Below are 20,677 nucleotides of genomic sequence, written 5' to 3'. Positions count from 1 at the left end.
ACTTGCGTGCTAGAAGCTTCTACATGTTATAGCTTAAAACTAAGACTGAATGTTAGCCTTCTACTAAAAACATGAGATGCCAATCACTCAACAGTGAGCTGACGAAACACTAAACAACATATTGTATTGCAAAAAGTTTTTTTTAACGTAAATAGTAGCATAAACTGAAATACCCATGCCATTTTAATACCATTGCTAGGAAATTTCTTAACTCGACCTTCAGCTTTGGGAATCGACATCACAATAGAATCTCAACCAAAACTGACAAACCTGGATGACTCGATATAATCCACCTCCATGATTCTAAACTAAACTGCCATTACCAAGGAAGAAACCAACAGGATGCGAACATGGATGGAAACATGAACCAGTGATATGCTGTGGTAACAATATGCAGTATCCACTTGCCAATAACAATATGCAGTATCCCAAAAGTAACAAACGCTAACTACAATGTACATTTCCTGCCTGCTTTATTGGGATTACTGAATCACCTGAACAGTATAAACAACTGAATCTCCTAACCCAAACCCTCTGACTCATGTGGTCTTCAATAAAAAATTACAAAACCACATGAGTGAACTTACCTGATAAATAAAAGAAAAGAAAAAGAACTCACAGAGTCCTGCTTATGCCGTCCATCTCAAACCCTGCTGTCCCAACACAGCAAAATCTAGCAGACCGAAGAATATGATATACAACTTTACATTAACGGATCTCATTCCTTGCACAGTATTCTTGAGATGCTGAGATCAGTGCCATAAGGCCAGGCATGGCGCCAAAAATTAACCAGCACCATCAATGTTACAACTGTCCTGGAACATTCCAGGATGATCCAGAAGGGGGGCGACTTATGTCAAGAAGGGGTGAAGGACGGCGTGAGTTTTCCAATTTATGCATCTCCTGCACATCAGCACATTAGTAAATTGGCAAATAAAGAGAAGTGATGAAGTTTTGTTTAATCTAATGAGGGTTTTAAAATAATCCTAAACAAGCAAATCCAACCAGTGACCATGTTGAGGATGTCGAATTGCGGGATTGCAACTGCAATTTGGCATGCATCCGATGTAGGTGTTGCATGTGCTCAAATTGTTGCAACCTAGATGGGAAGTTGATTGCATTATAAATGTTTGCTGCATCCTGATTACTATTGCTGTCCTCTGTAATTTGTAAAATCTGGGAGTATGGACTTCCTGATGATGTACGCTTGAGCTCATTACTGAAATTGGAAGAAGTTACAGTTTTTAATCGAGTCCGTAATATCCTGAAGGCTGCACTTTGCTGCAAACATAAGGAGTATACATAAAGCTAAAACTATCATGTAAATGTAACTAGTCATCTGAAAAAGAGCATAATATATTCATATCAGAAGTATATGATGAACCTTGTTCAGCATAATAAATTGAAGGCATGCTACATGTCTAAAAACATTGACCCATCATGCAAAAAATAACTTGGCAATTAAATTTATAGGCTAGATTTACATTTCCATGTACTCAAAATTGAATATGATACAGCAATCAGCCTGTACTCAATATGTTTAGGTTTTCCACATCTTAATTTGCAATCCTTTAGTATAGCATCCTCTCAAAAACTAGAATTTTCAAAAACTATAAATAAACTGTTATCCAATAATTTTTGAGGAATCACACTCAGAATAATAGCCTCTGGTCTAATAAGTTTTACTAGAAGCATTAAGGTAGGCTTCACAAACACCTATTTGCATATTTGTGCAAAATTTGCCTAGGTCAAAGATTTCAATCCACCGACGGACAATTTTCATGGTAAAACCATGCTCAATAACAGAAATGCCAATTTGACCAGATCAGAATAATGATGATGAAGCATGTTCACTCGAATCACTCCGTAGTCAATAAGTAATGATCTTTGCTAGTTACTCAAGTAATTTTTGGAAAATTCTAGGTATAATATTAGTGGTGACAACATGCAATGCACTCTAAAAATGATTAAAGTTCCATCCAAAGTTGACAGACAGATATACCACAAGGGATCTATTTTGTAATCCTCAATATATTTTACCAAATAGCAGAAAGATGAAGACATATCTGTGAGAAACTGAGATGGGTCAGTGAAATAGAGAGATGCTTCTGCTGTAAGCACATATTATTCTATTAATGAAATAAGGCCTGCACTGATATACCCTAAAGGTTCAGAATGCTGGGTAATAAAAAGGACCTGAGCAAACAGAATGAACTTGGCAATAATGACAAATCCATATGGATGCATGGTTATAAGCATATTGGAGAAAAAGTGAGGAACTTACACCAGTTCAGGATCATATGATGCATAACTAATTATGGTATGCATATGTGCAACGAAGACCTATAAGAGGCTCCAGAAAGGAGATGTATTCAAGCTTATGTCAAGGATCAAGAGACAACGGGAAAATTGGAAGACCTAACTTAATGTGGATCGAAGTAACCAGGAAGGATTTGGAAAAGCTTCCAGGAACGTCGAAGGTGGCCCTTAGAATATCATGACAATAAGGCCACAAAACAAGCCCTGGGTAATCAGTACAAGTTTTGATAGTCGTTCTTATGATTGTGCACTAAAGAATATCAAATAAAGCATCGGCCAGTCTATCCACCATGGGCAAGAACAAGAGTTAAAAGATGTCATGTCATATTGTATACCATGTCTAACTTGCTTAGAAAGGTAGGTGAAAATGACAAAGGAAACAAAGACAGCAACATCAAAAAACCGCAATGCCTGTCACAGCAAAATAGTTTGTACTTTGTACTACCTCTTGTGAAACAGAAGAAATCAAGATGTTGTTTCATTGTCATTGGTACAGGCAGAAAAAAAAATACTTCAGCAAGTCTAAATAGATCAAGTGTCCTCATGTCAGAAGAGGTAGAAAATATTTCTGTTAATGAAGTAGCATATGACATTACAGAAGACAAAAACTGGTCATGGGATTGGAAACTATAAAGATGTGATGGGGCAAAAGAAAGGGTGAGGAAAGAAATTAATATTATTAAACAAAATTAACAATTTAATGGATAAATAAGTGGCAGACGTACCTGGGGAAGCAACATTAAAAGACCATATAAAGACTTTAATAGCCATGTATGTTTCCCAGGTTCAAGAAGCTGCAATTTTTTAAAAAAGTCAGTTAATTTATCGAAGAGAAAATTTCAAAGCAAACCAATAATCATGATCTATAGATTTGTTGAACTGACATGAAAAATTATAAGCAACTTTAAAAAGCAAGATATGATTCATTGTGACTAGAAGTTATACAACAGACATGCCTCTATAGATTTCCTACCCAAGGCAACTTTCACCAGACAATTCATCTTGATTTCTAATAATCATTACTCTCAACAAGCATTAAAGATCTTCTGAGATAAATGAAAGACATGTGATCCAATTTCTGAATAAATGATGCAAAAAAAAGGGATTAAATTTTTCTGAAGAAACAGCATTTAGTAAGTGATGTAGAAGTAGGGGGGTGAATGTGGCATTTTGTTTGGCAAATTCTCTTTTAGACATTAGCTACACCAACTTTGCCACTTCCCTTTTCAGGCACAAAAAAAATTCTATCCATCTATAAGAAACTAGTTATGTATGTCTTATATATACCTCCTTGTAAATGAAGGAAATATATTTAAGGAGCAAGGTGCCTGTACATGTGATGTGGGCGGCTGTCCAAAACTCCTAAAACTTGAGGTGTAAAAGAAGGATCTAAAAATTGAGGTATGGACCCATATGGTTACCCGATGATACAGTAAATACTGCATTATGGGACAGTGTGGGGCCAGCATGAGGCCAGTTCAAGTGAGCACAAAAAAAATTAAAGGAGATACCTCAACTCTTGGTGAAAAACATAAAAATGGTACCATGACAGATAATATAAGAAACAAAAGGGTTTATCATAATTGTAGGAAAAATCAAACATTATATGCAGCTAAACTTGATACAATTCCCATAATCCCTATCTTCACACTCTTTGACACTCATCATCAAATGACTTTCAAGATATAATATTTTCTGGTTAAGTCCTAGCTTTCTGGGTTGGTTTAAGGTTTGATATTTTCCGATTTGGCTATGGACCTAACTTTCAGGTATCATAACTAGTGGGCACCATTTCAGCTTCATTACATACAATTTGGGGCATCCCGATAAGACACATTTCAAGATGTGGAAGCACCAAACAGGTTATTCTGAAAGATATCATCCCCCCCACCCCTTCCTTTTCCTTCTGCGCGCGCCCCCTCCCCCCCACCGGCAGACCCCCAAAGTCAAATGTTGAGCTTAAGGTTACGATTGGTTCAGTTATATCAAATTATCAATAATTTATATTATTTCAGGTCCATCAGACCTCGAGTAACCAAGGCATGTATGCATATAAAGGACCAAAGGGCATAGCCACCCTAAACAGTCGACCCCCATGCAGGACTATTATGGAAGTAGGATTCACCTGATGACAGCAGCCCTAGTCTAACAGATCTAATTTTACCTTTCATGAGTAAGATCGTCCAAACAAGGACCCACTACATCAAAATGGTATTAGTGCCAAGAGATCTAGCACCACGCAGACACATTTTGAATCTCCTGAAAAGACAATGCGAAAAAGCAGTTGCAAATTCCCTTGCATTGGGAAGATGAAAGGTACAGACAAAAGTTTCAGATAATCACCAAAGATCTTTAAGGGTAAAAAAGATAAGCCAAACACCTGATGAGGAGGCAAAAAATAACAATATGAAGACGAGTGATTTGCAGCTAACTTAACAAATGATGACTAGTTGCTACAATATATATATATATATATATATATATATATATATATATATATATATATATATATATAACAGTTAGGATCTGGTCATTTAAAATTTTATCACAAAAAATGAACTTGAAAGATCCAATAACCAGAGCTCAGCTAAGAGATTTGCAACAGAATCTATCACAAGATCTATACATTTTCATTAAAGATCCATGATAGTGGTCAACAGGACATTAAATGATATGTTTGATCATGGAACAAGAGATCACAGAATTGACCTCATCAAATTGTGGATCGAGTGCCTCCTGACCAAAGACTAAGAGACATGGTTTACAACAAAGATCCACTTTTATCAGTTCTTTCGAAGATGGTGACCAGTTGATGCAGCTAGAAGCTACAGTTGATCAAGATTATCTTAGAACAGGATCCATTTAGCAAAAAAGCAGCACATTTGGCCATTTCAGAACAAATTTTCAGGTAAAACTCTTACTAAAGGGCTCATGAAAGCTTACACACTCAATCCAGATTAGGATTTGTCAACATCTCAAAAAGGATAGTTTGTTGAGGTTGAAGAGTTCCTTCTATGAAAACAAGGACCTCTTTTTACCCCCAAAACAAAGAAGAAAAAAGAGACTTGACTCATCAAGAGAAAGTATGTAAAAAAACCCATTCCATGGTACATACCTGCAATCGTAGGTAAGCAAAAATTGGAGTCTCCAGCAAGCGGATCAACTTGTCCAGCTGCACCAAGAACTTCACATTTATGTCTTCTTCTCCCAGTGACTGAATCACAGAACTGGCATGATGGTATGCCTTTGGTGGAACAAGTAAAAAGTCAGAAGATTTTAAGGGTTCAAGCAAGACACAGAACAATCCATGGCAGTACATGCTTACTTGGGCTAGCAGACACAGACTTATTGTTGCCATTGGTGAATGGCACCAAGAAGCATATAGAGAAACAAATAAATCTTTGCCAGAAGAGTTCACCAATGATTGCTTCAGTAGAGCTCGTAGTTCGGCCAATTCAGATGATGTGAGTAAAATCAAATTCAAGGCCTAAAATATTAAAAACAATTATATTACCAAGGTTAATTTTCCTTTTTTGCTTTGAAGAAGAAGATAACTACTGATCTCAGCAAATAAGGAAAACCTGAACCATAGTGGATGCAAAATCCAAGTCATCTTCACCCTCTAGAATTGTAGAAAACTCCCGGAAAACCCGTTCTGCATCCAAAAGAACACATAGTCGACGTACTATCAAAGCACCACGCCTGAAAATGTAACAAACAAAAACTTGTAATCGGTATACATTCCAAGTGATGCATTTCCATTTTATGTTTCTTTTAGTAGACGTAATAGTTTTGATTCCTTTTCTTAAGGAACTGAGTAAAAAGAAATTCCATCCCAATAAAACACATAGAAAATAATGCAAGAAACGTGAAAAAATACATACTTTTCAAGAAGCAAACGTTCATTGCGGAAGTTATGGACTAGATAAACAAGAAGATAACGGAAGTGTTGATCATCTTTTGCAATGCAGGCATGCACTTCTAGCACCAACAAAACCACCTGCAAATAACCATATGCAGGAAAAAATTTGATTGATTTGCAGAAAAAGCAGTAGCAATCACAAGAAAAATTCCAACATGTAATGGAGATTTGGAATCATATTTTGTAGAAAGCTGAGAACTCAACAAGGATTTAATTGCCATTAGCAGGTCTGTTCCTAGCCAGCGACCAGCATGGTGCATGTCATGCCATTCCACAACAAAAAAACAAAATTTATTTTAAAAAATAAAAATAATTTAAAAAAAAGAAAAAGAAAAAAAGCAGCTATCTTGATTGGTGCCAAGCCACAATGATCCAACCAAACTGCCATGGGCGGATATGGGGTGGCACAACACAATACCGTGCGACCGGGTACTGCAGCACACATGTAACATCATCCAGCATGGAGCGGCCTTTAAATCTTGCAGTCTATCATATTATTTTTAAGCCAATGCACAAGATGACTTTCACATGATATCAACCAGGGTCCAGGGAACAGACACCTATCGAACATACATATACACAAATAAAAGTGCAATATTTGTTTAAAAATAAAGGAAAACTGAAACAGCATGAACAGATTAGGCCCTATTTGGATATTCCTACAAGATTGGGCTGAAAATCCTGTAGGAATTGGGCCTGTTGGCCCATTCCTTCAGGATTGGACTTGCCTTTTCTAAGAGGCTGTCCAAATCCAGCCCAGATTCTAGACTTTGGGCTGTAGAAAGAAAAAAAAGACTTATGGAAGTCTTTTTAGTCTTCCCACGGGATTTGGGCTGGGTAGAGTATGGTTGATATAGGGCCATGCTTAAATAGACGGCGGCCCAATCAACAAATCGTACAGGCTTTTAAGCCCAATCCTGTAGGGGTACCCAACAAGCCCTTAACAAGACATGAATACCAAAAAAAAACTAAAGGCCTCATATCTTGGACACAACAATATGGCTCAAGGCAAAAACAGAAAAGGCATTAGGCATCTTCCACAAATGTGAACGAAGTTATGACTTCTACACAATTCATATGAAAATGAACCACTACTAGTCAATAACTTAAATTCAAAAACCAATAAAGAAACAAAGTAAATGCATTTTGTAATTCATAGATCAATACCTAGAAAAGATGAGAAATGAACTACTAGCAATCATTACATTGGGCATCAAGGCACTGTATTGTTGTCACCTAGTAATTAATCATAAGCAAGGATTCAAGTCCCAACGGGACATCCCACAGGATACCAGGATAGGATATCATTCCTTATGTTGAGACAGGGCCATCCCGCTAACGTTCCAGCATTCTGATCGAAACATCTTGGGACATCCTCTATCCTAAGTGTCGGGACAGGACGGGACGGAACGACGGCGTGTCCCATTCCATGCGAAAACCGGGACAGCCCCATCCCACAGGATTTAAAACCTTGATTATAAGTAACAACTAGTTGAAGAATTCAGCAATGAATGGAGCAGTTAAAAAGCTCACAGTTGATGAACAAAAACAGCCTCAGCAACAAAGCAGAGGGGCAACAATAAAATTTCACAATTATAGATTTCTTGACAACAGAAACTATAAAAGGTGAAAAAGAGAGAGAGAGAGAGAGAGAGAACAAAATTCCAGACAATTCATTTGTTTATACTAAGAGTCACCAAAATTTCATATCATATTTACAGATTTTGTTACTACATGCATTAAGCAATAGAACTCAGCAAAGGTTTAGCATTGAAAGATACAGGAAAATAATATCCAAGAATAATAAAATGGAGGGTTAAAAACAATGCAAATATATAAGTTATATGCAAAAAATAATACAAATAAATGAAGTTAAACATGACACTGCAAAGAATATACAAGTAGTTCTGGCTCCTTATTCATAAATGGTTACATGAATACCGCATCTTGTTTCTGATAAACAAACAACACTCGGAAGGAAAGAATCTTAATGTAATTGATCAGGGGTATATTCAAGAAAATTACCTCATCAGAAGGATCTGAAAGTGCACTTAGAAGGGAACCAAAGATTTCATTCAAATATGAAATAACCTGTTTCAGATAAAGCCCATAAGATCACATAGATGAGCACAGTTCCAACAAACAGAAAAGATAATAGGCAGTATATTAAGCGGACAGGATCAGAAACATCATAAAAAAGCCATTGCACAATCAAATTTACTAATATGACCATATGAATATGCAACTTCACCAGCATAACCACCAATACATACACATGAATATGAATGTGGACAACTAAAATCCACAAAATTTAGAAAGGGCAACACAACAGCATTGCGCTTTATATGGGATGAGTAGACAAGGATTTGCAAGAACATAAATTTATGCATCTGTGCATGCACAGCATAGAAACAGACATCAATGCATGCCGCCATGAGAGCATTATAAACAATGTAATGTGCATGACTCTATACATGGCATGCATTAATACCTCACAGTCACTACTCACTAGTGTATCATAAACTTGACATTTGGCAAAACAAGAGCTATAAAGGACCAGATTGACATGACCCCAAATCAAAGCAAACCCAGAAACAACCAGATTCAGACCTGACTTCGGTAAATCAGATCAGGATCAAAATGTGAGAACTTTGGTCCACTTTAGTTTAAACCAAACCAAACATATTTGAACAGAAAAAAAAGTGATAAAGTAATAACTACAGAAAAATAAGAAAAGGCACAAGTGCAACAGACCAACCTAATTCAGAAAAATGTAAAATATCTAGAATCTGAACCAACCCAGTCCAACTAAAAATATGGAACTAAAAAATCATTCAGTGACAGAAGCCAAAATCAGACTATTTACCACACTATAGTGCCTAAATTATTGTCGAACCCTCCAAAGCAACCATTAAGCAGAATTTAAAAAGATAACACTACCCTGCCAAACTAACATAAACAATGGTGTACATATACATATAAAGTGCAATATTAAGTATTCCCAGGCTAAGGCCTAACAGTCTAACTGATGCAATTGTCAGAGCAATGTGAAGTATTCCTATGAGTCTCAACTGAACAAATCAATTATAAGACCCAAAAGATACCATCACTACTTTAGTAATCCTGTTTTATTTCATCATAACCATGCGTGTATGTTGAAATATATACTACCCAACACATTTGCAGCCCTAAGTATAAACCACAAAATTAGCACATGCACACACTAATAGAAACTTGTAGAATTCAAAGAAAAAACAAAGGAATACTCCAATATTACTAAATGCAGCTAGCTTAAATATAAACAGTCATGTCCAAGTATACTTATTTCAATTGATTAAAAAAGTGAGATGAATTAAATCATATGAAGTGACCAGCCAATGTATTCATGTTCTTTAAGCAGCAGACTCACAACATGACCATCAAACCATCAATCTCACACATCAATCTAGAAGAAGCAATTCCCATGTATTTACATAAAAAAGGCTTAGTCATTATGAGTGTCAGACTTAGATGGTAACTTGTAATAGGACATAACAGTCAAGAATGAGACTTAGATGGTAATCTGTAATAGGACATAGCAGTCAAAAATGAGTTGCACACAACAATATGAACCAGATCATCTTTCTCATTATTAACAATGGGGAAGAGGATGAACATCTGATATTGTTTTTAGGCCTCATATCACCCTTATCAAATAAATGTACCCCAAAACCAATTTTTACATGCAAGAAAAGATATACATATTCAATGATATGAAACATGCATATCAATATCATAAATTACAACAAAAATTTTATAATATATTGGGGTCAACATGGTAATTCCTTTTGAGACTAATAACCAATAAAAGCCAACTTTTGGCCAAACCAAATCTCATGCAAATATTTGCAAACTCTTTCAAATTTCTGCTTCTTTCACTTACATATCCAAAATCCACCCCTAGTGGAGCCAAATCCAATCCTTTTGCACATGATCACACAAGTCAAACAACCACATTCCAAAGACTCTCCCCAACCAATTTGGAGTCCTTTGTACTTAACTTTCAATATCATCAGTAACTAAATCTTCTATCAAAGTAAGCTTTCTCAAATCCAGGTTTTGACATCATTCCCCACTTCTTTAACCACCCTTTATAAAAACCTATGCTTCTCTTTGGCCAGCATGAACTTTACTATGTCCCGATCACTTTGAGTCACTTCAACAGTTCAACCTCAACCAGTCGACTCCTTGGGTTTTTCTAGCGTGCTTATTCTATTTTCATTAACGCACATCAGCTTCAACATTGTGCTCTTTGCAACGATCATCATATGTTTGGACAACCTTCATTGTCTGCTAATCAGACCCATAAAATGTCAACCATATGGATATGTCCCTTTAACCTTAGGACCATGTCACAATCAGCTCCTCAAGTAATCATATGAACAACATGAGACAAAAAATGATCACTTTTAGTAACCCTTTTTGCCACTAATCACACATATGGCCTTAATTTTTAAACTACAAATTGACAAAGGACCATCCACTAAGAAATCCAGGCACACTTCCGCTAGGCACAAATATAACAATTAGAAAATTTTAATTAATTTGGAAATTAGGGAATTTTGTTTTTATGTGGACTAGAACTAGAATTTTGTGGAGTCTAGAATTAGAATTTTATGATGACTCCAGTAATTTATTTCTATGCAAACTCTTATTAGGGTTTTGGATTGTCTATATAACCCATTATTATGTTAACTGAGAAGACAGTTTGCATTATTAAGGTTTGAGAATACATGATATTGAGTTGCCCTTTTCCCCTGTCTTCTTCTCCTCTTCTCTTCTCTTTCTTCCTCTTCTTCATTCTCCTCCTATCCAGCCTCAATTTGGTATCAAAGCCTTTTCTGTCCTACATCATAGATGTATCAACTTAATTTGCACTAGTTCCAACTTGTTTAAATTTTAAAATTTAAACTTCAAGCTCAGTTAAATTTAAGGATTCATCATTATTCTCATACGTATATTAATTAGATATTACATACCTCTTTAATAAGACTAGCTAGCACGTCTATAACAAGTTTAAAAAGCTAACAAGTTACAATCTCCTATTTTTTTCAGCTCACCTCAATTAAAAACTTACATCTTACTGCAACTACTATTTGAGCTCACCATTGCTCCATTATCAAAATCGTTAATAGTCTCACAATAGCCACATTGCTAACTTTAATTTCTCATTGCCTAACAAATTAGCAATTGCAATACTCTGTTGTAATCATGCCTCAAGTCAATGAAAGGAAGAATGTGCCATCAATTATGAGAAAGACTGAACACATTATTTTTGTTTTATGGAATTATAACTAATATGATTTATGTAAGTTCAGAAATTCACTGTTAATAAATTAGAAAGCAAAAATATTTAGCATTGGTTTAGTTTATTCCCAAAATTAGAAATTAAGAGAGAACTTCCATTGTACATTTGGTAGATATAACTCACTATTTAGTAGCTTGGAACGTTGTAAGATAGTCTAGGTAATGTGCTCTAACTTTAGTGTGTAAACGAAGTTTTACCAAGCAGTTTAAATGGAAGATAAAACATTGGATAGAAGAGCATGTTAGCATTGGCAAGCAAGCAAGCAACAAGGCTCTACCTTGGTGGTATTTGAGACATTAATACATTTAGTGCCAATTCAGACTCATGCTTTAGAGAATGCAAATGACAGTGAAATCTGAATCATTTTCTTGTCTCGAATATGTAGAAACAAAAAAGTGTAGGATCAGTTACAGAAATCTTTTGGTTTCCCCTGCGCCAGACATGCTCATGCTAAAGCCATTCTTGAAAACTAACTCTCCTAGCCAATACACACAGAAATAAAAGCACAGTTTTCTTGCAACAAATTTCATTAAATTAAATGAGGAAGAGGAAAGCAATCAAGCATGATATAAATCTTGCTGATTCTGTCAACAAAAAGGTAAGTAATGGATGTGTTACCTCCTCCGACCAAAGTAAAGGAGTGCATTTAATGTTTCTAAAAAGTTCCTTCAACAGCTCATCTCCCCTTTTAGAAAACCATGTTATTTCACTCTTGTAAATTTTTTTGGCAAATTGTACATGGTACCAAATACCATACAAGTAAATCTCCATCACTTTTCTAAATTAAAGCCATTTAATGGTCGAGGATTCTACTTAATTTTGGACAGTTGGCCTTGCATTCTTTCACAGTGCTACATATATCAAGTGGACCTCCCTTTCAAAATTGCACAGTAATTGAGTATATCATTACTTGTCCTTTATCCATCTGGTGGAAGCTATGTTTTCTGAACCCTTCGGTTTACTCTAAAACATGCACACCCAACATATAGAAAATGGGCATTGGTATGGCACTTGTGTATAGATCCAAAGAAGAAATTTTTGAAGATTAGAAGGATTCAACATATAAATACATGCACACACTCATACATAAGTCAATATAATATAGGTTTGATCAATATAACATAGATTTGATTTACCTTCTCTGCATAATTTCAGAATTACAACCTCATCTGCATTGAAATCAGATGGTGCAAACATTTCCACATAAAAATATGAAAAAGGAAAAAGGAAATACAAAAGTCACATATTATGCCATGCAAAAAAAACCATTATGCACAGGATTTCCAGTTTGTGAATGCTAAAAATTCAAAAATTGTTTCTCAGTTAAGTATAAAAATTGCAATCAACCACAATAAGTAGAAGAAATAACATAAGAAAGCCAAAAAACACACACCACTTACATACAAACACATGCATTGTCCATATAAATTCTTTAACTAACTACCTCAGCTCGATGCCGGGCCAAAAGAGCTGCGATCCAGTGCAATGCTTCAATTCGGGTAGCCTCCCATTCGTTAGTTAATTCCCTGATTGGGAAAACACAACAATATCACAAAATCATAAAATGGCTAATTCATGTTAAAATGATCATTGTCCCCCAAAAAAAGATGTAATAGCACAAAACAAGAAACACTTCCTGTACTCTCCTGTTGCTCATTTAGAGTCACAAGAGGTATATTAATACATGAATTATAGAGGCATAAGTAACCTTTAAACCTAGCTGTTTCCCAGGTGACAAAAAAATGCACCTCCTTGCAATAGAGAGGATGGCTCCTATATCAAATCCCTCCGCCGGATCAGCTCGAAGGGCACGAAGCTCTTCATTGGTTTCACGAGCAACCTGACGACAAGCATAAAAGATTAACAACAATATACTGAAACCAACAACTGTTGACCGCAACTGCAACAAACAAAGAAGTAATCATACCACTCTGATCTTCTCCTCTTTATCGGATATGCAAGGTAATATAGCTCCTAGTATATCTGCATTGTAAGGAACAAGCTGGTCTCCACCAAGTTTTACAAATTCATTTATCTGCATCATTAAATAGGCAAAATGTAAATAATATATCCTAATACCAAATAATGGATCATGATAGCCAAAGTGCAAATTATCATCCTAATACCAAATAATAGGTAAGGATGGACAGAGCATAAATTATCTATCCTAATAGGTAACAAGATAAAAAGGACAAGGTTGAATGAAATTTTACGTCATAAAAGTTGAGAAAATATTGCCATCAGTCAAGAAGCTACAATTCAAAAAACAAAGCATGACTGCTACAGCTTTAAGAGAAGAACTTATCCATACCCATGTGATGGCTGTCAACCGAGTAAATTCATCAGGAGAACCCGCCCTTTGAACCAATATTTCAGCCATACGACCATAATCTACATTCTTCATAGCATGCACATTTCAAGTCAGAATCTTATACTCTTAGAACTTGATTATTAAATAATGCTGCTCCCAACAATTTCTGTTTCGATAAAGAAACATCTACAAAAACCTCAAAGAAACATAGAATACAAGTTGATATCTAATTGTAGCTATAGAGGAAAATGATCAATGATAAGAAGCTTCTAATCTATTTTCAACAAAATTCCTTTCGGACCACCTTTTTATCTAGAAAACAGAAGCCTTACTGCAGAATTCTTTATTTCTTGCAGAAATTCGGAAAGTGCAGAATCGGCTTGTTGACGTATTTCACGACTGGAATCACTTAACATGTTGAACAAACCTGCGGAGGATGAATTATTTGTGTAAGATATTTAGAAGGAACAAGCACAAATAGTTTGAAGGGATACTTCAGAAAATTACCATCAAGAAAATCTGGAAGGAAACCAAGCATATCAATATCCGGAACACTATCCAATACGGTGATCCATCCCACCAAGAATTGGCGTACATAAGGGTTAAGTACATTCATGCGCTCTCTCAAAAGTGGTATAAATTCTTCTATGCTTTAAAATACACAAAGAAGATGATAATTTTAACATAAATTTATATTTAGACAAAAAAAGGCAATCATGAATCAAAACTAAAACAAACAGGGCCAGATAGTGCACCTGAATTGATCACTCTCGGTTACAATATCCTGGTTAATATATTCAATTACATTACAACTAGAACCCAAAAAAAAAAAAGAACTTGATATATTTTTGTAAAAAAGAAAAAGGAAAATCAAATTAATGTCTTACCTTTACGAGCCTGTCTAGAAGATGAGCAGCACTCTGCACATTAGCATCCGAGTCTGCCGAGAGCTTACAAAGTGCATCAAATATCTTATTGAAAAATATAATGAAATCTCCTCTTACAACCTGTGAGAGAGAGAGAGAGAGAGAGAGAGAGATCACGCTTGCATATAGTATGGCACACTATTCTTCTAACAACATTTACAGACATAAGCCATCAGCCCATCACAGTTGCTAAGCCCATACTTACCTTTGCTATGTTATACAATGCTTCGCAAGCATAATACCGAACTCTGCTGTCTTGGTCAAGAAAGGAATTAAGTACAGGAGGTACAATTTGCTGACCAGTAAGTGAAAAAAAAAAAAGATGTATTACAAAATCTTTCACATAGAAAATCTAACATCATACACAAAAATCTGAATTACATGAAGGAAAAGGACACAAAGAATCAGAAAAGGGAGAAGCTATGTCTTTATATCAAAACAAATATGCACACAACTTGAAAATTCGCTCCTATTTTTCCTATTTATTTGAGCCAATTTAACACTTTTTGAGATGTAATTTTGATGGTCAGAAAAGAACAAGTAATTATTGAAAAGATATATCTTTGCCTATATTGGGGATTCTACATTGACAAGCTTCCTATTAGCAAATCTTTGCACATGAAGAATGAGTAATCCATCCCTTCTGATCTCTTATTATCATAATTTAAAGTATTTATTGTTTTGCCCAATTGACAGTAAATTGTTCATAAATATACACATGGATTCATAATTTACATGTTTTAGATACGTCAGCACTTATACCCTTACTTACATTACTTGAACTATAACAAACTCCACAGATTCCTAGGTATTTGATCTAAACATGTTTCAAAGATATGCCTGATAACAGTTTTTTCCTTTCTTGCAAGCATCAAACCAATAATGGGATTGCCTAAATTCAATTTAAGATCTCCTTTTTTTTGTAATTTGAATAGATATTGAAAACAAGGCTGGCCTTGGTGCAATGGTAAGGTTTCTCCATTATGACCTGGGTGTCATGAGTTTGAAACATGAAAACAACCTCTCCACATCCAAGGCAAAGCTCATACATCTAACCCTCCTTAGACCGTGCAGTGGTGGGTCTCAGACACTGGGATGGCCCTTTGAATAGATATTGAAATGCTGAAAATGAGGATAGTTCTTACTTCTCAAAAAGAAACTCCTCATGATAGGAAGTTTTACCGAGTTAATAGGTTGAATTAAGAAAGTTCTAGTTTTGTCTTGATTCCGACTCAATGAAATCCAAACTATGAATATGATATTAATGAAATTTCAAAAAATCCTTTTACAAATGGATCTCACTTCCCATCTATTTCTCCTCCACCTTTTTCATCATCTATATCTGTTTCTTTTCTTAATTTTATCTTCCCAGACAAATTATAGTCATAGATACAACATAAAAAGTTTGCATTTCAGTTCTTTAAAATAATAGTTTTGGTGATGAAAGTCAAAAAAAAGTCTTGTATTGAAAATGTGCTAATTAGGTAATAGGTCAGATTAGTGATCTCATCACAAAATTTTTTTATTTATTTAATTGCCATTGTGTACCAGGCATGCGAAAGATGCATCATATTCATCTCTTAAATTTATTTCAAAAAAAAAAAAATCTCAGGCACCACATTGCATCAGCCATCAAGGTAGTGCTAACAAATTACTTATAAAAACCTTAGCATTTGTGCAGTGAATGGAGATAAAAAGAGGTATAATCATTAGGCTTTAAATGATCTGAGCTGTTCATGAAAATCTTGAGATCAAATCACTTGATAGGCTCATTTGGACTTGGCTCAACTATGAAACAAGGCAAGCTCAACAAATTCTAAAGCTCAGCTGATAAACATACCAAGCCTGGGGAGTGGAGGTCAAATGCTAGTTAACATAAATGGAAGCTTTGCTCAACTTGATAAGAAGCTGGTATCAAATCTCATATGACCCAAGATAGAATAGCTTCTATTAAGCTTTGTTGGAGCTCTAGGAAAGCTTTATTAGTTCTTTTATATAGCAAGCCGATTCTTAGCAACCTACTGCTTGGCCTACCCCTATTGTTCCTTCTTTTTTAGTAATACCCCTAATGTTCTTATGATAATCCTTTTTGTCATTTTTCATTAATTGGAATATTATTGCCTATATCTTCCTCTTCATTTGTATCCAAGTATTCTAAGTAAAAGATGACGTATTAATTATACAGTTCACACTTAGGTGGTGTTTGATTTGAACATAGGATCTGGAATCGGGGCCTTATGCCAGCCAAACACCATTTGCAAAATGGGCATATACTTGCAATAGGCTATGCCCAATCAAACCATCTTATTGCATTTTTTTCGCCCTTCTCATCCTTCTAAATCATGTCTGAAATTAATTTTATAGTATCTATTATATTACATAAGTATTATAACATAGCGGCCAATATATCATATATCGTACTACTATCACGAAAATATAACTAGTTTATTGTATTATAACGTTCGTTATGAAATATATCTGGGTAAGCTATAAATAATTATGAATAATATTATTATAATATAACCATACTACAGCAATAATATTATATCTATTATAGCAGATATTTAATACTTATTACATTAATATGAAATTAATATTATACTATATTAATATTATTTTATATTATATTACAGTCAAGGTTTTGGATCTCATGGGGTGAAGGTATCCCGTTTCTCTATGGAACGGGATGCCCCATTATCTCGGCCCATCCCGGCAACAGTCCCGTTAGATATCCTCCATCTCTCTCTCCTTCTTTTCTTTTTTTTTCTTTCTTTCCTTCATTTCTTTCTTTCTTCGACATTCCTTTCTTTCCTTTACTTATCTTTCTTTTTCTCCCCCTTTTCTTTCTTTTTCTCCATTTTTCTTCTTTTTTCCTTTCACTTTTTCCTTTTCTTCATCTTTCCTTCCTTTCTTTCTTTTCTCTTTCTTCTTCTATCCCCATGTGGATGGGTTTTAGAGTCCCAAACCTATCCTAGTTCCGTTTTCTAATAGGAATAGAGCAGGACAATCCGAACACCCCCCATCCCACCAGGACATAAAACCTTGGTTATAATATTGTGTCGTAGTATTTTATTTTATAAATATAAGAAAATTAATATTACTATTCGATTTTTGTATTTCGATAATATTATATAATATAAATATTGTAAACATTAACATAATATGACAATGCATGTTTAAGTTTTTAATATTAGTGCTATAGTATAATATCATAATACAAAATTCTATATACAATAGTATCATTGTATACCTATTAATATGGTAAAATATATATGATTATAAAATAATAACATGATATTATTTACATTAATGTAATATTTAAATTATTAATATTCTAATATAACATATCACTATATGACATATTTATTTATATCATGTTCGTTGTAATATAATATACTTACTATAATGTTATAATATATACTATCATTCTTTAAAGTTGATACGTTATTTAAAATATTGAGAACGTTATACAAAAATATACATGTTTTTTGCAATTTGAAAAAAAAAAAAAAAAGGTTCGACATTTTATTCCAATTTTTAGCTCTTTCAAAAATTTTTGACAACAAAACAGAACCTAGCATAGTTACCACGTGGCATGTTTTTCCTTATACTCCTATCAAAAGCCACCTTAAAGTCAAAGCTTCAAATCTTTGTTTCGGTTATTCTTGCTCATGTCAGTTTAGATGGAGTGATGCAGGTCTTGAGGGAGGACCTTCAAAAATTGCTGCATGCAAATTTATGTGGCTTTGGATCATAGATTTACCACTTGAGTATTAAAAAGACATTGTTAAGTTGTTAACAATAAATCAAATATCTCAAAAAATAAAAGCTAAAGCTTCATCCAATCATCATGTGAGTTTTTCTTGTGGTGTGCCAATGCATGTCACTAATCCTCATGTACAGCAGAATACATCTCCTATATCAACACCTCGCGGCATTAACATGGAGCATTAAAGATCTTGCCTACAAACAACATCTAGCAAAGGTCATATTAGCAGGATCCAGATATCCCAGAGTATCAAAAAAGAGGTAACATCATATGTGCTGGAAGTTTCATTTACTTGTTTTTACATTACCAACCTCAAGATGCTGGGCAGCTTCAGTTGCCAAACCAACTGTAGCTGCTGCAAGCCCTATTAAGCCTCCCTGCCAAAATTATACAGCATCACCATTAGATTATAATATAAGACAGCAGAAACCAACATTATTAGAAATTTTCAAAGTTAGAATAAAGTAAAATAAGAAAAAAAGTCAAACTTGGAATAAATAAAAAAGAAAATACTAATTTCCACAAAATTCAAGTTCGGATTCCAACAATTCCACCATCGACAGACCTTCCTATGGTTTGCCTGCGGGGAATACGTGAATTCAGTGGTTAACACATTGATCACAGCTGCGATCTTGTCGTGCTCTCCCGCAAGCGCCAGTTGCTTCACGATACCTTCGATCTGTTTCGATTATTTTGTTTCCAAAATCATGCCAAAGAAACAATCCACGACTTTGAAACAGAAAGACAGAGAGAGATAAATATTGAGAGATGGAATGAAGATCCGGATGGAGGGGGGAGCGAATACCTCAAGGGCAGCATTCTTCCGCTTCTCGTAGAGCTTATCGGCAAGGTTCCTGAAAACAGACGCCGAGATTACGGACAGAGCGTCGGCCATGTCGCCGAGAAGGGCCCGCTGGAGATCCCTGGGCTATCTGTCGAGAATCGGAACTGCACGGCACCTCCAGACCTCCTCCTCCTCGAATCGGGACATCGCCAGACCAGATCCCGTCAGATCGAGCACCGGAAATCGCAGAAGCGCCTCCGCCCAAGGACAGCGGGAGATCGTGGGGAGAAGGATCGACGAAGAGAACCCGGAAGGCCGAAACCCTGGAGGGAACTCAGAAACCCTAACCCTAGCCCTTGGCCAAAGTTCCTGGTGGAGCCGTGTGGGGGAAGAGACGATGGATAGAGAGCTCGAAGACCTTTCTTTTTTCCCGAAGACTTGCTTTCTATTTTTCGCAAAATTTCTTTCCTCCTATCAGTCACGCCGCTGGCTTTCGTTTACCGTCGCAAAGTATGAGTCACGGCCACGACGTTTAATCAACGGGGCTTTAGAAAGCCTCTATACTTTCTTCGACTCAGCAAGATCCTTCTTCAAATGGAGAAACGACTGTGGATGGTCCTTTCTTCATTTTGGAACGAGGATTCGAGGTACAGTGGGAAACGGATTTGAGAAACGAGGTTTGGTGGCAGAGGGACGGTTTGGTGGCAGATGAGGGTAGAGCCTTGAAGAGGGACAATTACCTTTTAGTCCTACATTCCGGAGGAAATGATTCTAGGTCCTTGTTTTTATTTGGACCGAAATACCCCTCAGAAAATGTTATGCTGACTATGATTTGGCATTTTGGGAGCTACCATTGAAGGGTAAATTAGGAAATTCGGATGTAGAGTAAGGCCGCGATTTTAGTTGTGCACGTGAAACTCACGCTTAATTACGGGCGGTACTTAATTACGCTTAATTATGTTTGGAGGAACCTTCCTCGAAGCTTCTTTGGGGAGAAAATAAGGACACCATCCCATCACCATCCAAAGGGAAGGTTAGACTTCACTCATTATTGGTAGATAATTGATGAAGGATAAAATAAAAAGCTTTCGATTTTTTCATATTCAATCCTCGTAACGGAGGGATTAAGATCCCGTTTGTAATTGCTCCTGATAGCAGAACTTTAGGAGAGTTTTGAAAGTAAAATTTAAAAAATTAAAAATATTTTTTTTATAAAAAAATATTTACTATTTGATAATTATATTTATAAAATATTTTAAAATTTTAATATATATATTTAATAATTAAAATATAAAAATA

General features: G+C 35.4%; 1 protein-coding gene across 3 annotated transcripts; it reads right to left on the bottom strand.

Moving 5' to 3' along the window:
- Positions 1 to 357: 357 nt before the first annotated feature.
- On the bottom strand, positions 358 to 20,005 carry LOC105048491 (protein VAC14 homolog). Of its 3 annotated transcripts, none has more exons than XM_010927808.4 (20): positions 19,400 to 20,005; positions 19,160 to 19,273; positions 18,906 to 18,971; positions 15,031 to 15,120; positions 14,787 to 14,906; positions 14,655 to 14,683; positions 14,407 to 14,549; positions 14,232 to 14,326; positions 13,900 to 13,986; positions 13,516 to 13,623; positions 13,337 to 13,428; positions 13,033 to 13,114; positions 8,267 to 8,332; positions 6,204 to 6,319; positions 5,901 to 6,021; positions 5,645 to 5,806; positions 5,435 to 5,563; positions 3,045 to 3,113; positions 1,013 to 1,281; positions 358 to 903 (listed from the first exon to the last, which is right to left on the bottom strand). In XM_010927808.4, exons 1-20 carry the CDS (start codon positions 19,487 to 19,489, stop codon positions 852 to 854), a joined length of 2,100 nt encoding a protein of 699 aa, XP_010926110.1. In that variant the 5' UTR covers positions 19,490 to 20,005; the 3' UTR covers positions 358 to 851. The 3 variants fall into 3 exon arrangements, with proteins under 3 accessions (XP_010926110.1, XP_010926109.1, XP_073116288.1); XM_010927807.4 differs by having other exon boundaries at positions 1,006 to 1,281; positions 19,400 to 19,997; XM_073260187.1 differs by lacking the exon at positions 358 to 903 and having other exon boundaries at positions 1,083 to 1,219; positions 19,400 to 20,003.
- Positions 20,006 to 20,677: the final 672 nt, after the last annotated feature.

This window comes from Elaeis guineensis, chromosome 7 (assembly GCF_000442705.2).
Source record: "Elaeis guineensis isolate ETL-2024a chromosome 7, EG11, whole genome shotgun sequence".
In the NCBI taxonomy this organism is placed as follows: domain Eukaryota; kingdom Viridiplantae; phylum Streptophyta; class Magnoliopsida; order Arecales; family Arecaceae; genus Elaeis; species Elaeis guineensis.
Note: the sequence above shows the minus strand (reverse complement) of the source record. Positions and strands in the feature narration are given on the sequence as shown.

Bases quoted from the DNA above. Each gene is read 5' to 3' on its own strand.
- LOC105048491 (XM_010927807.4), bottom strand. From the start codon at position 19,489: ATGGCCGACGCTCTGTCCGTAATCTCGGCGTCTGTTTTCAGGAACCTT. The intron at 6,022-6,203 runs GTATGTATTTTT...TTACATTTTCAG, and splicing joins GAACGTTTGCTTCTTGAAAA to GCGTGGTGCTTTGATAGTAC. The intron at 3,114-5,434 runs GTATGTACCATG...AAAAAATTGCAG, and splicing joins TTGCTTACCTACGATTGCAG to CTTCTTGAACCTGGGAAACA.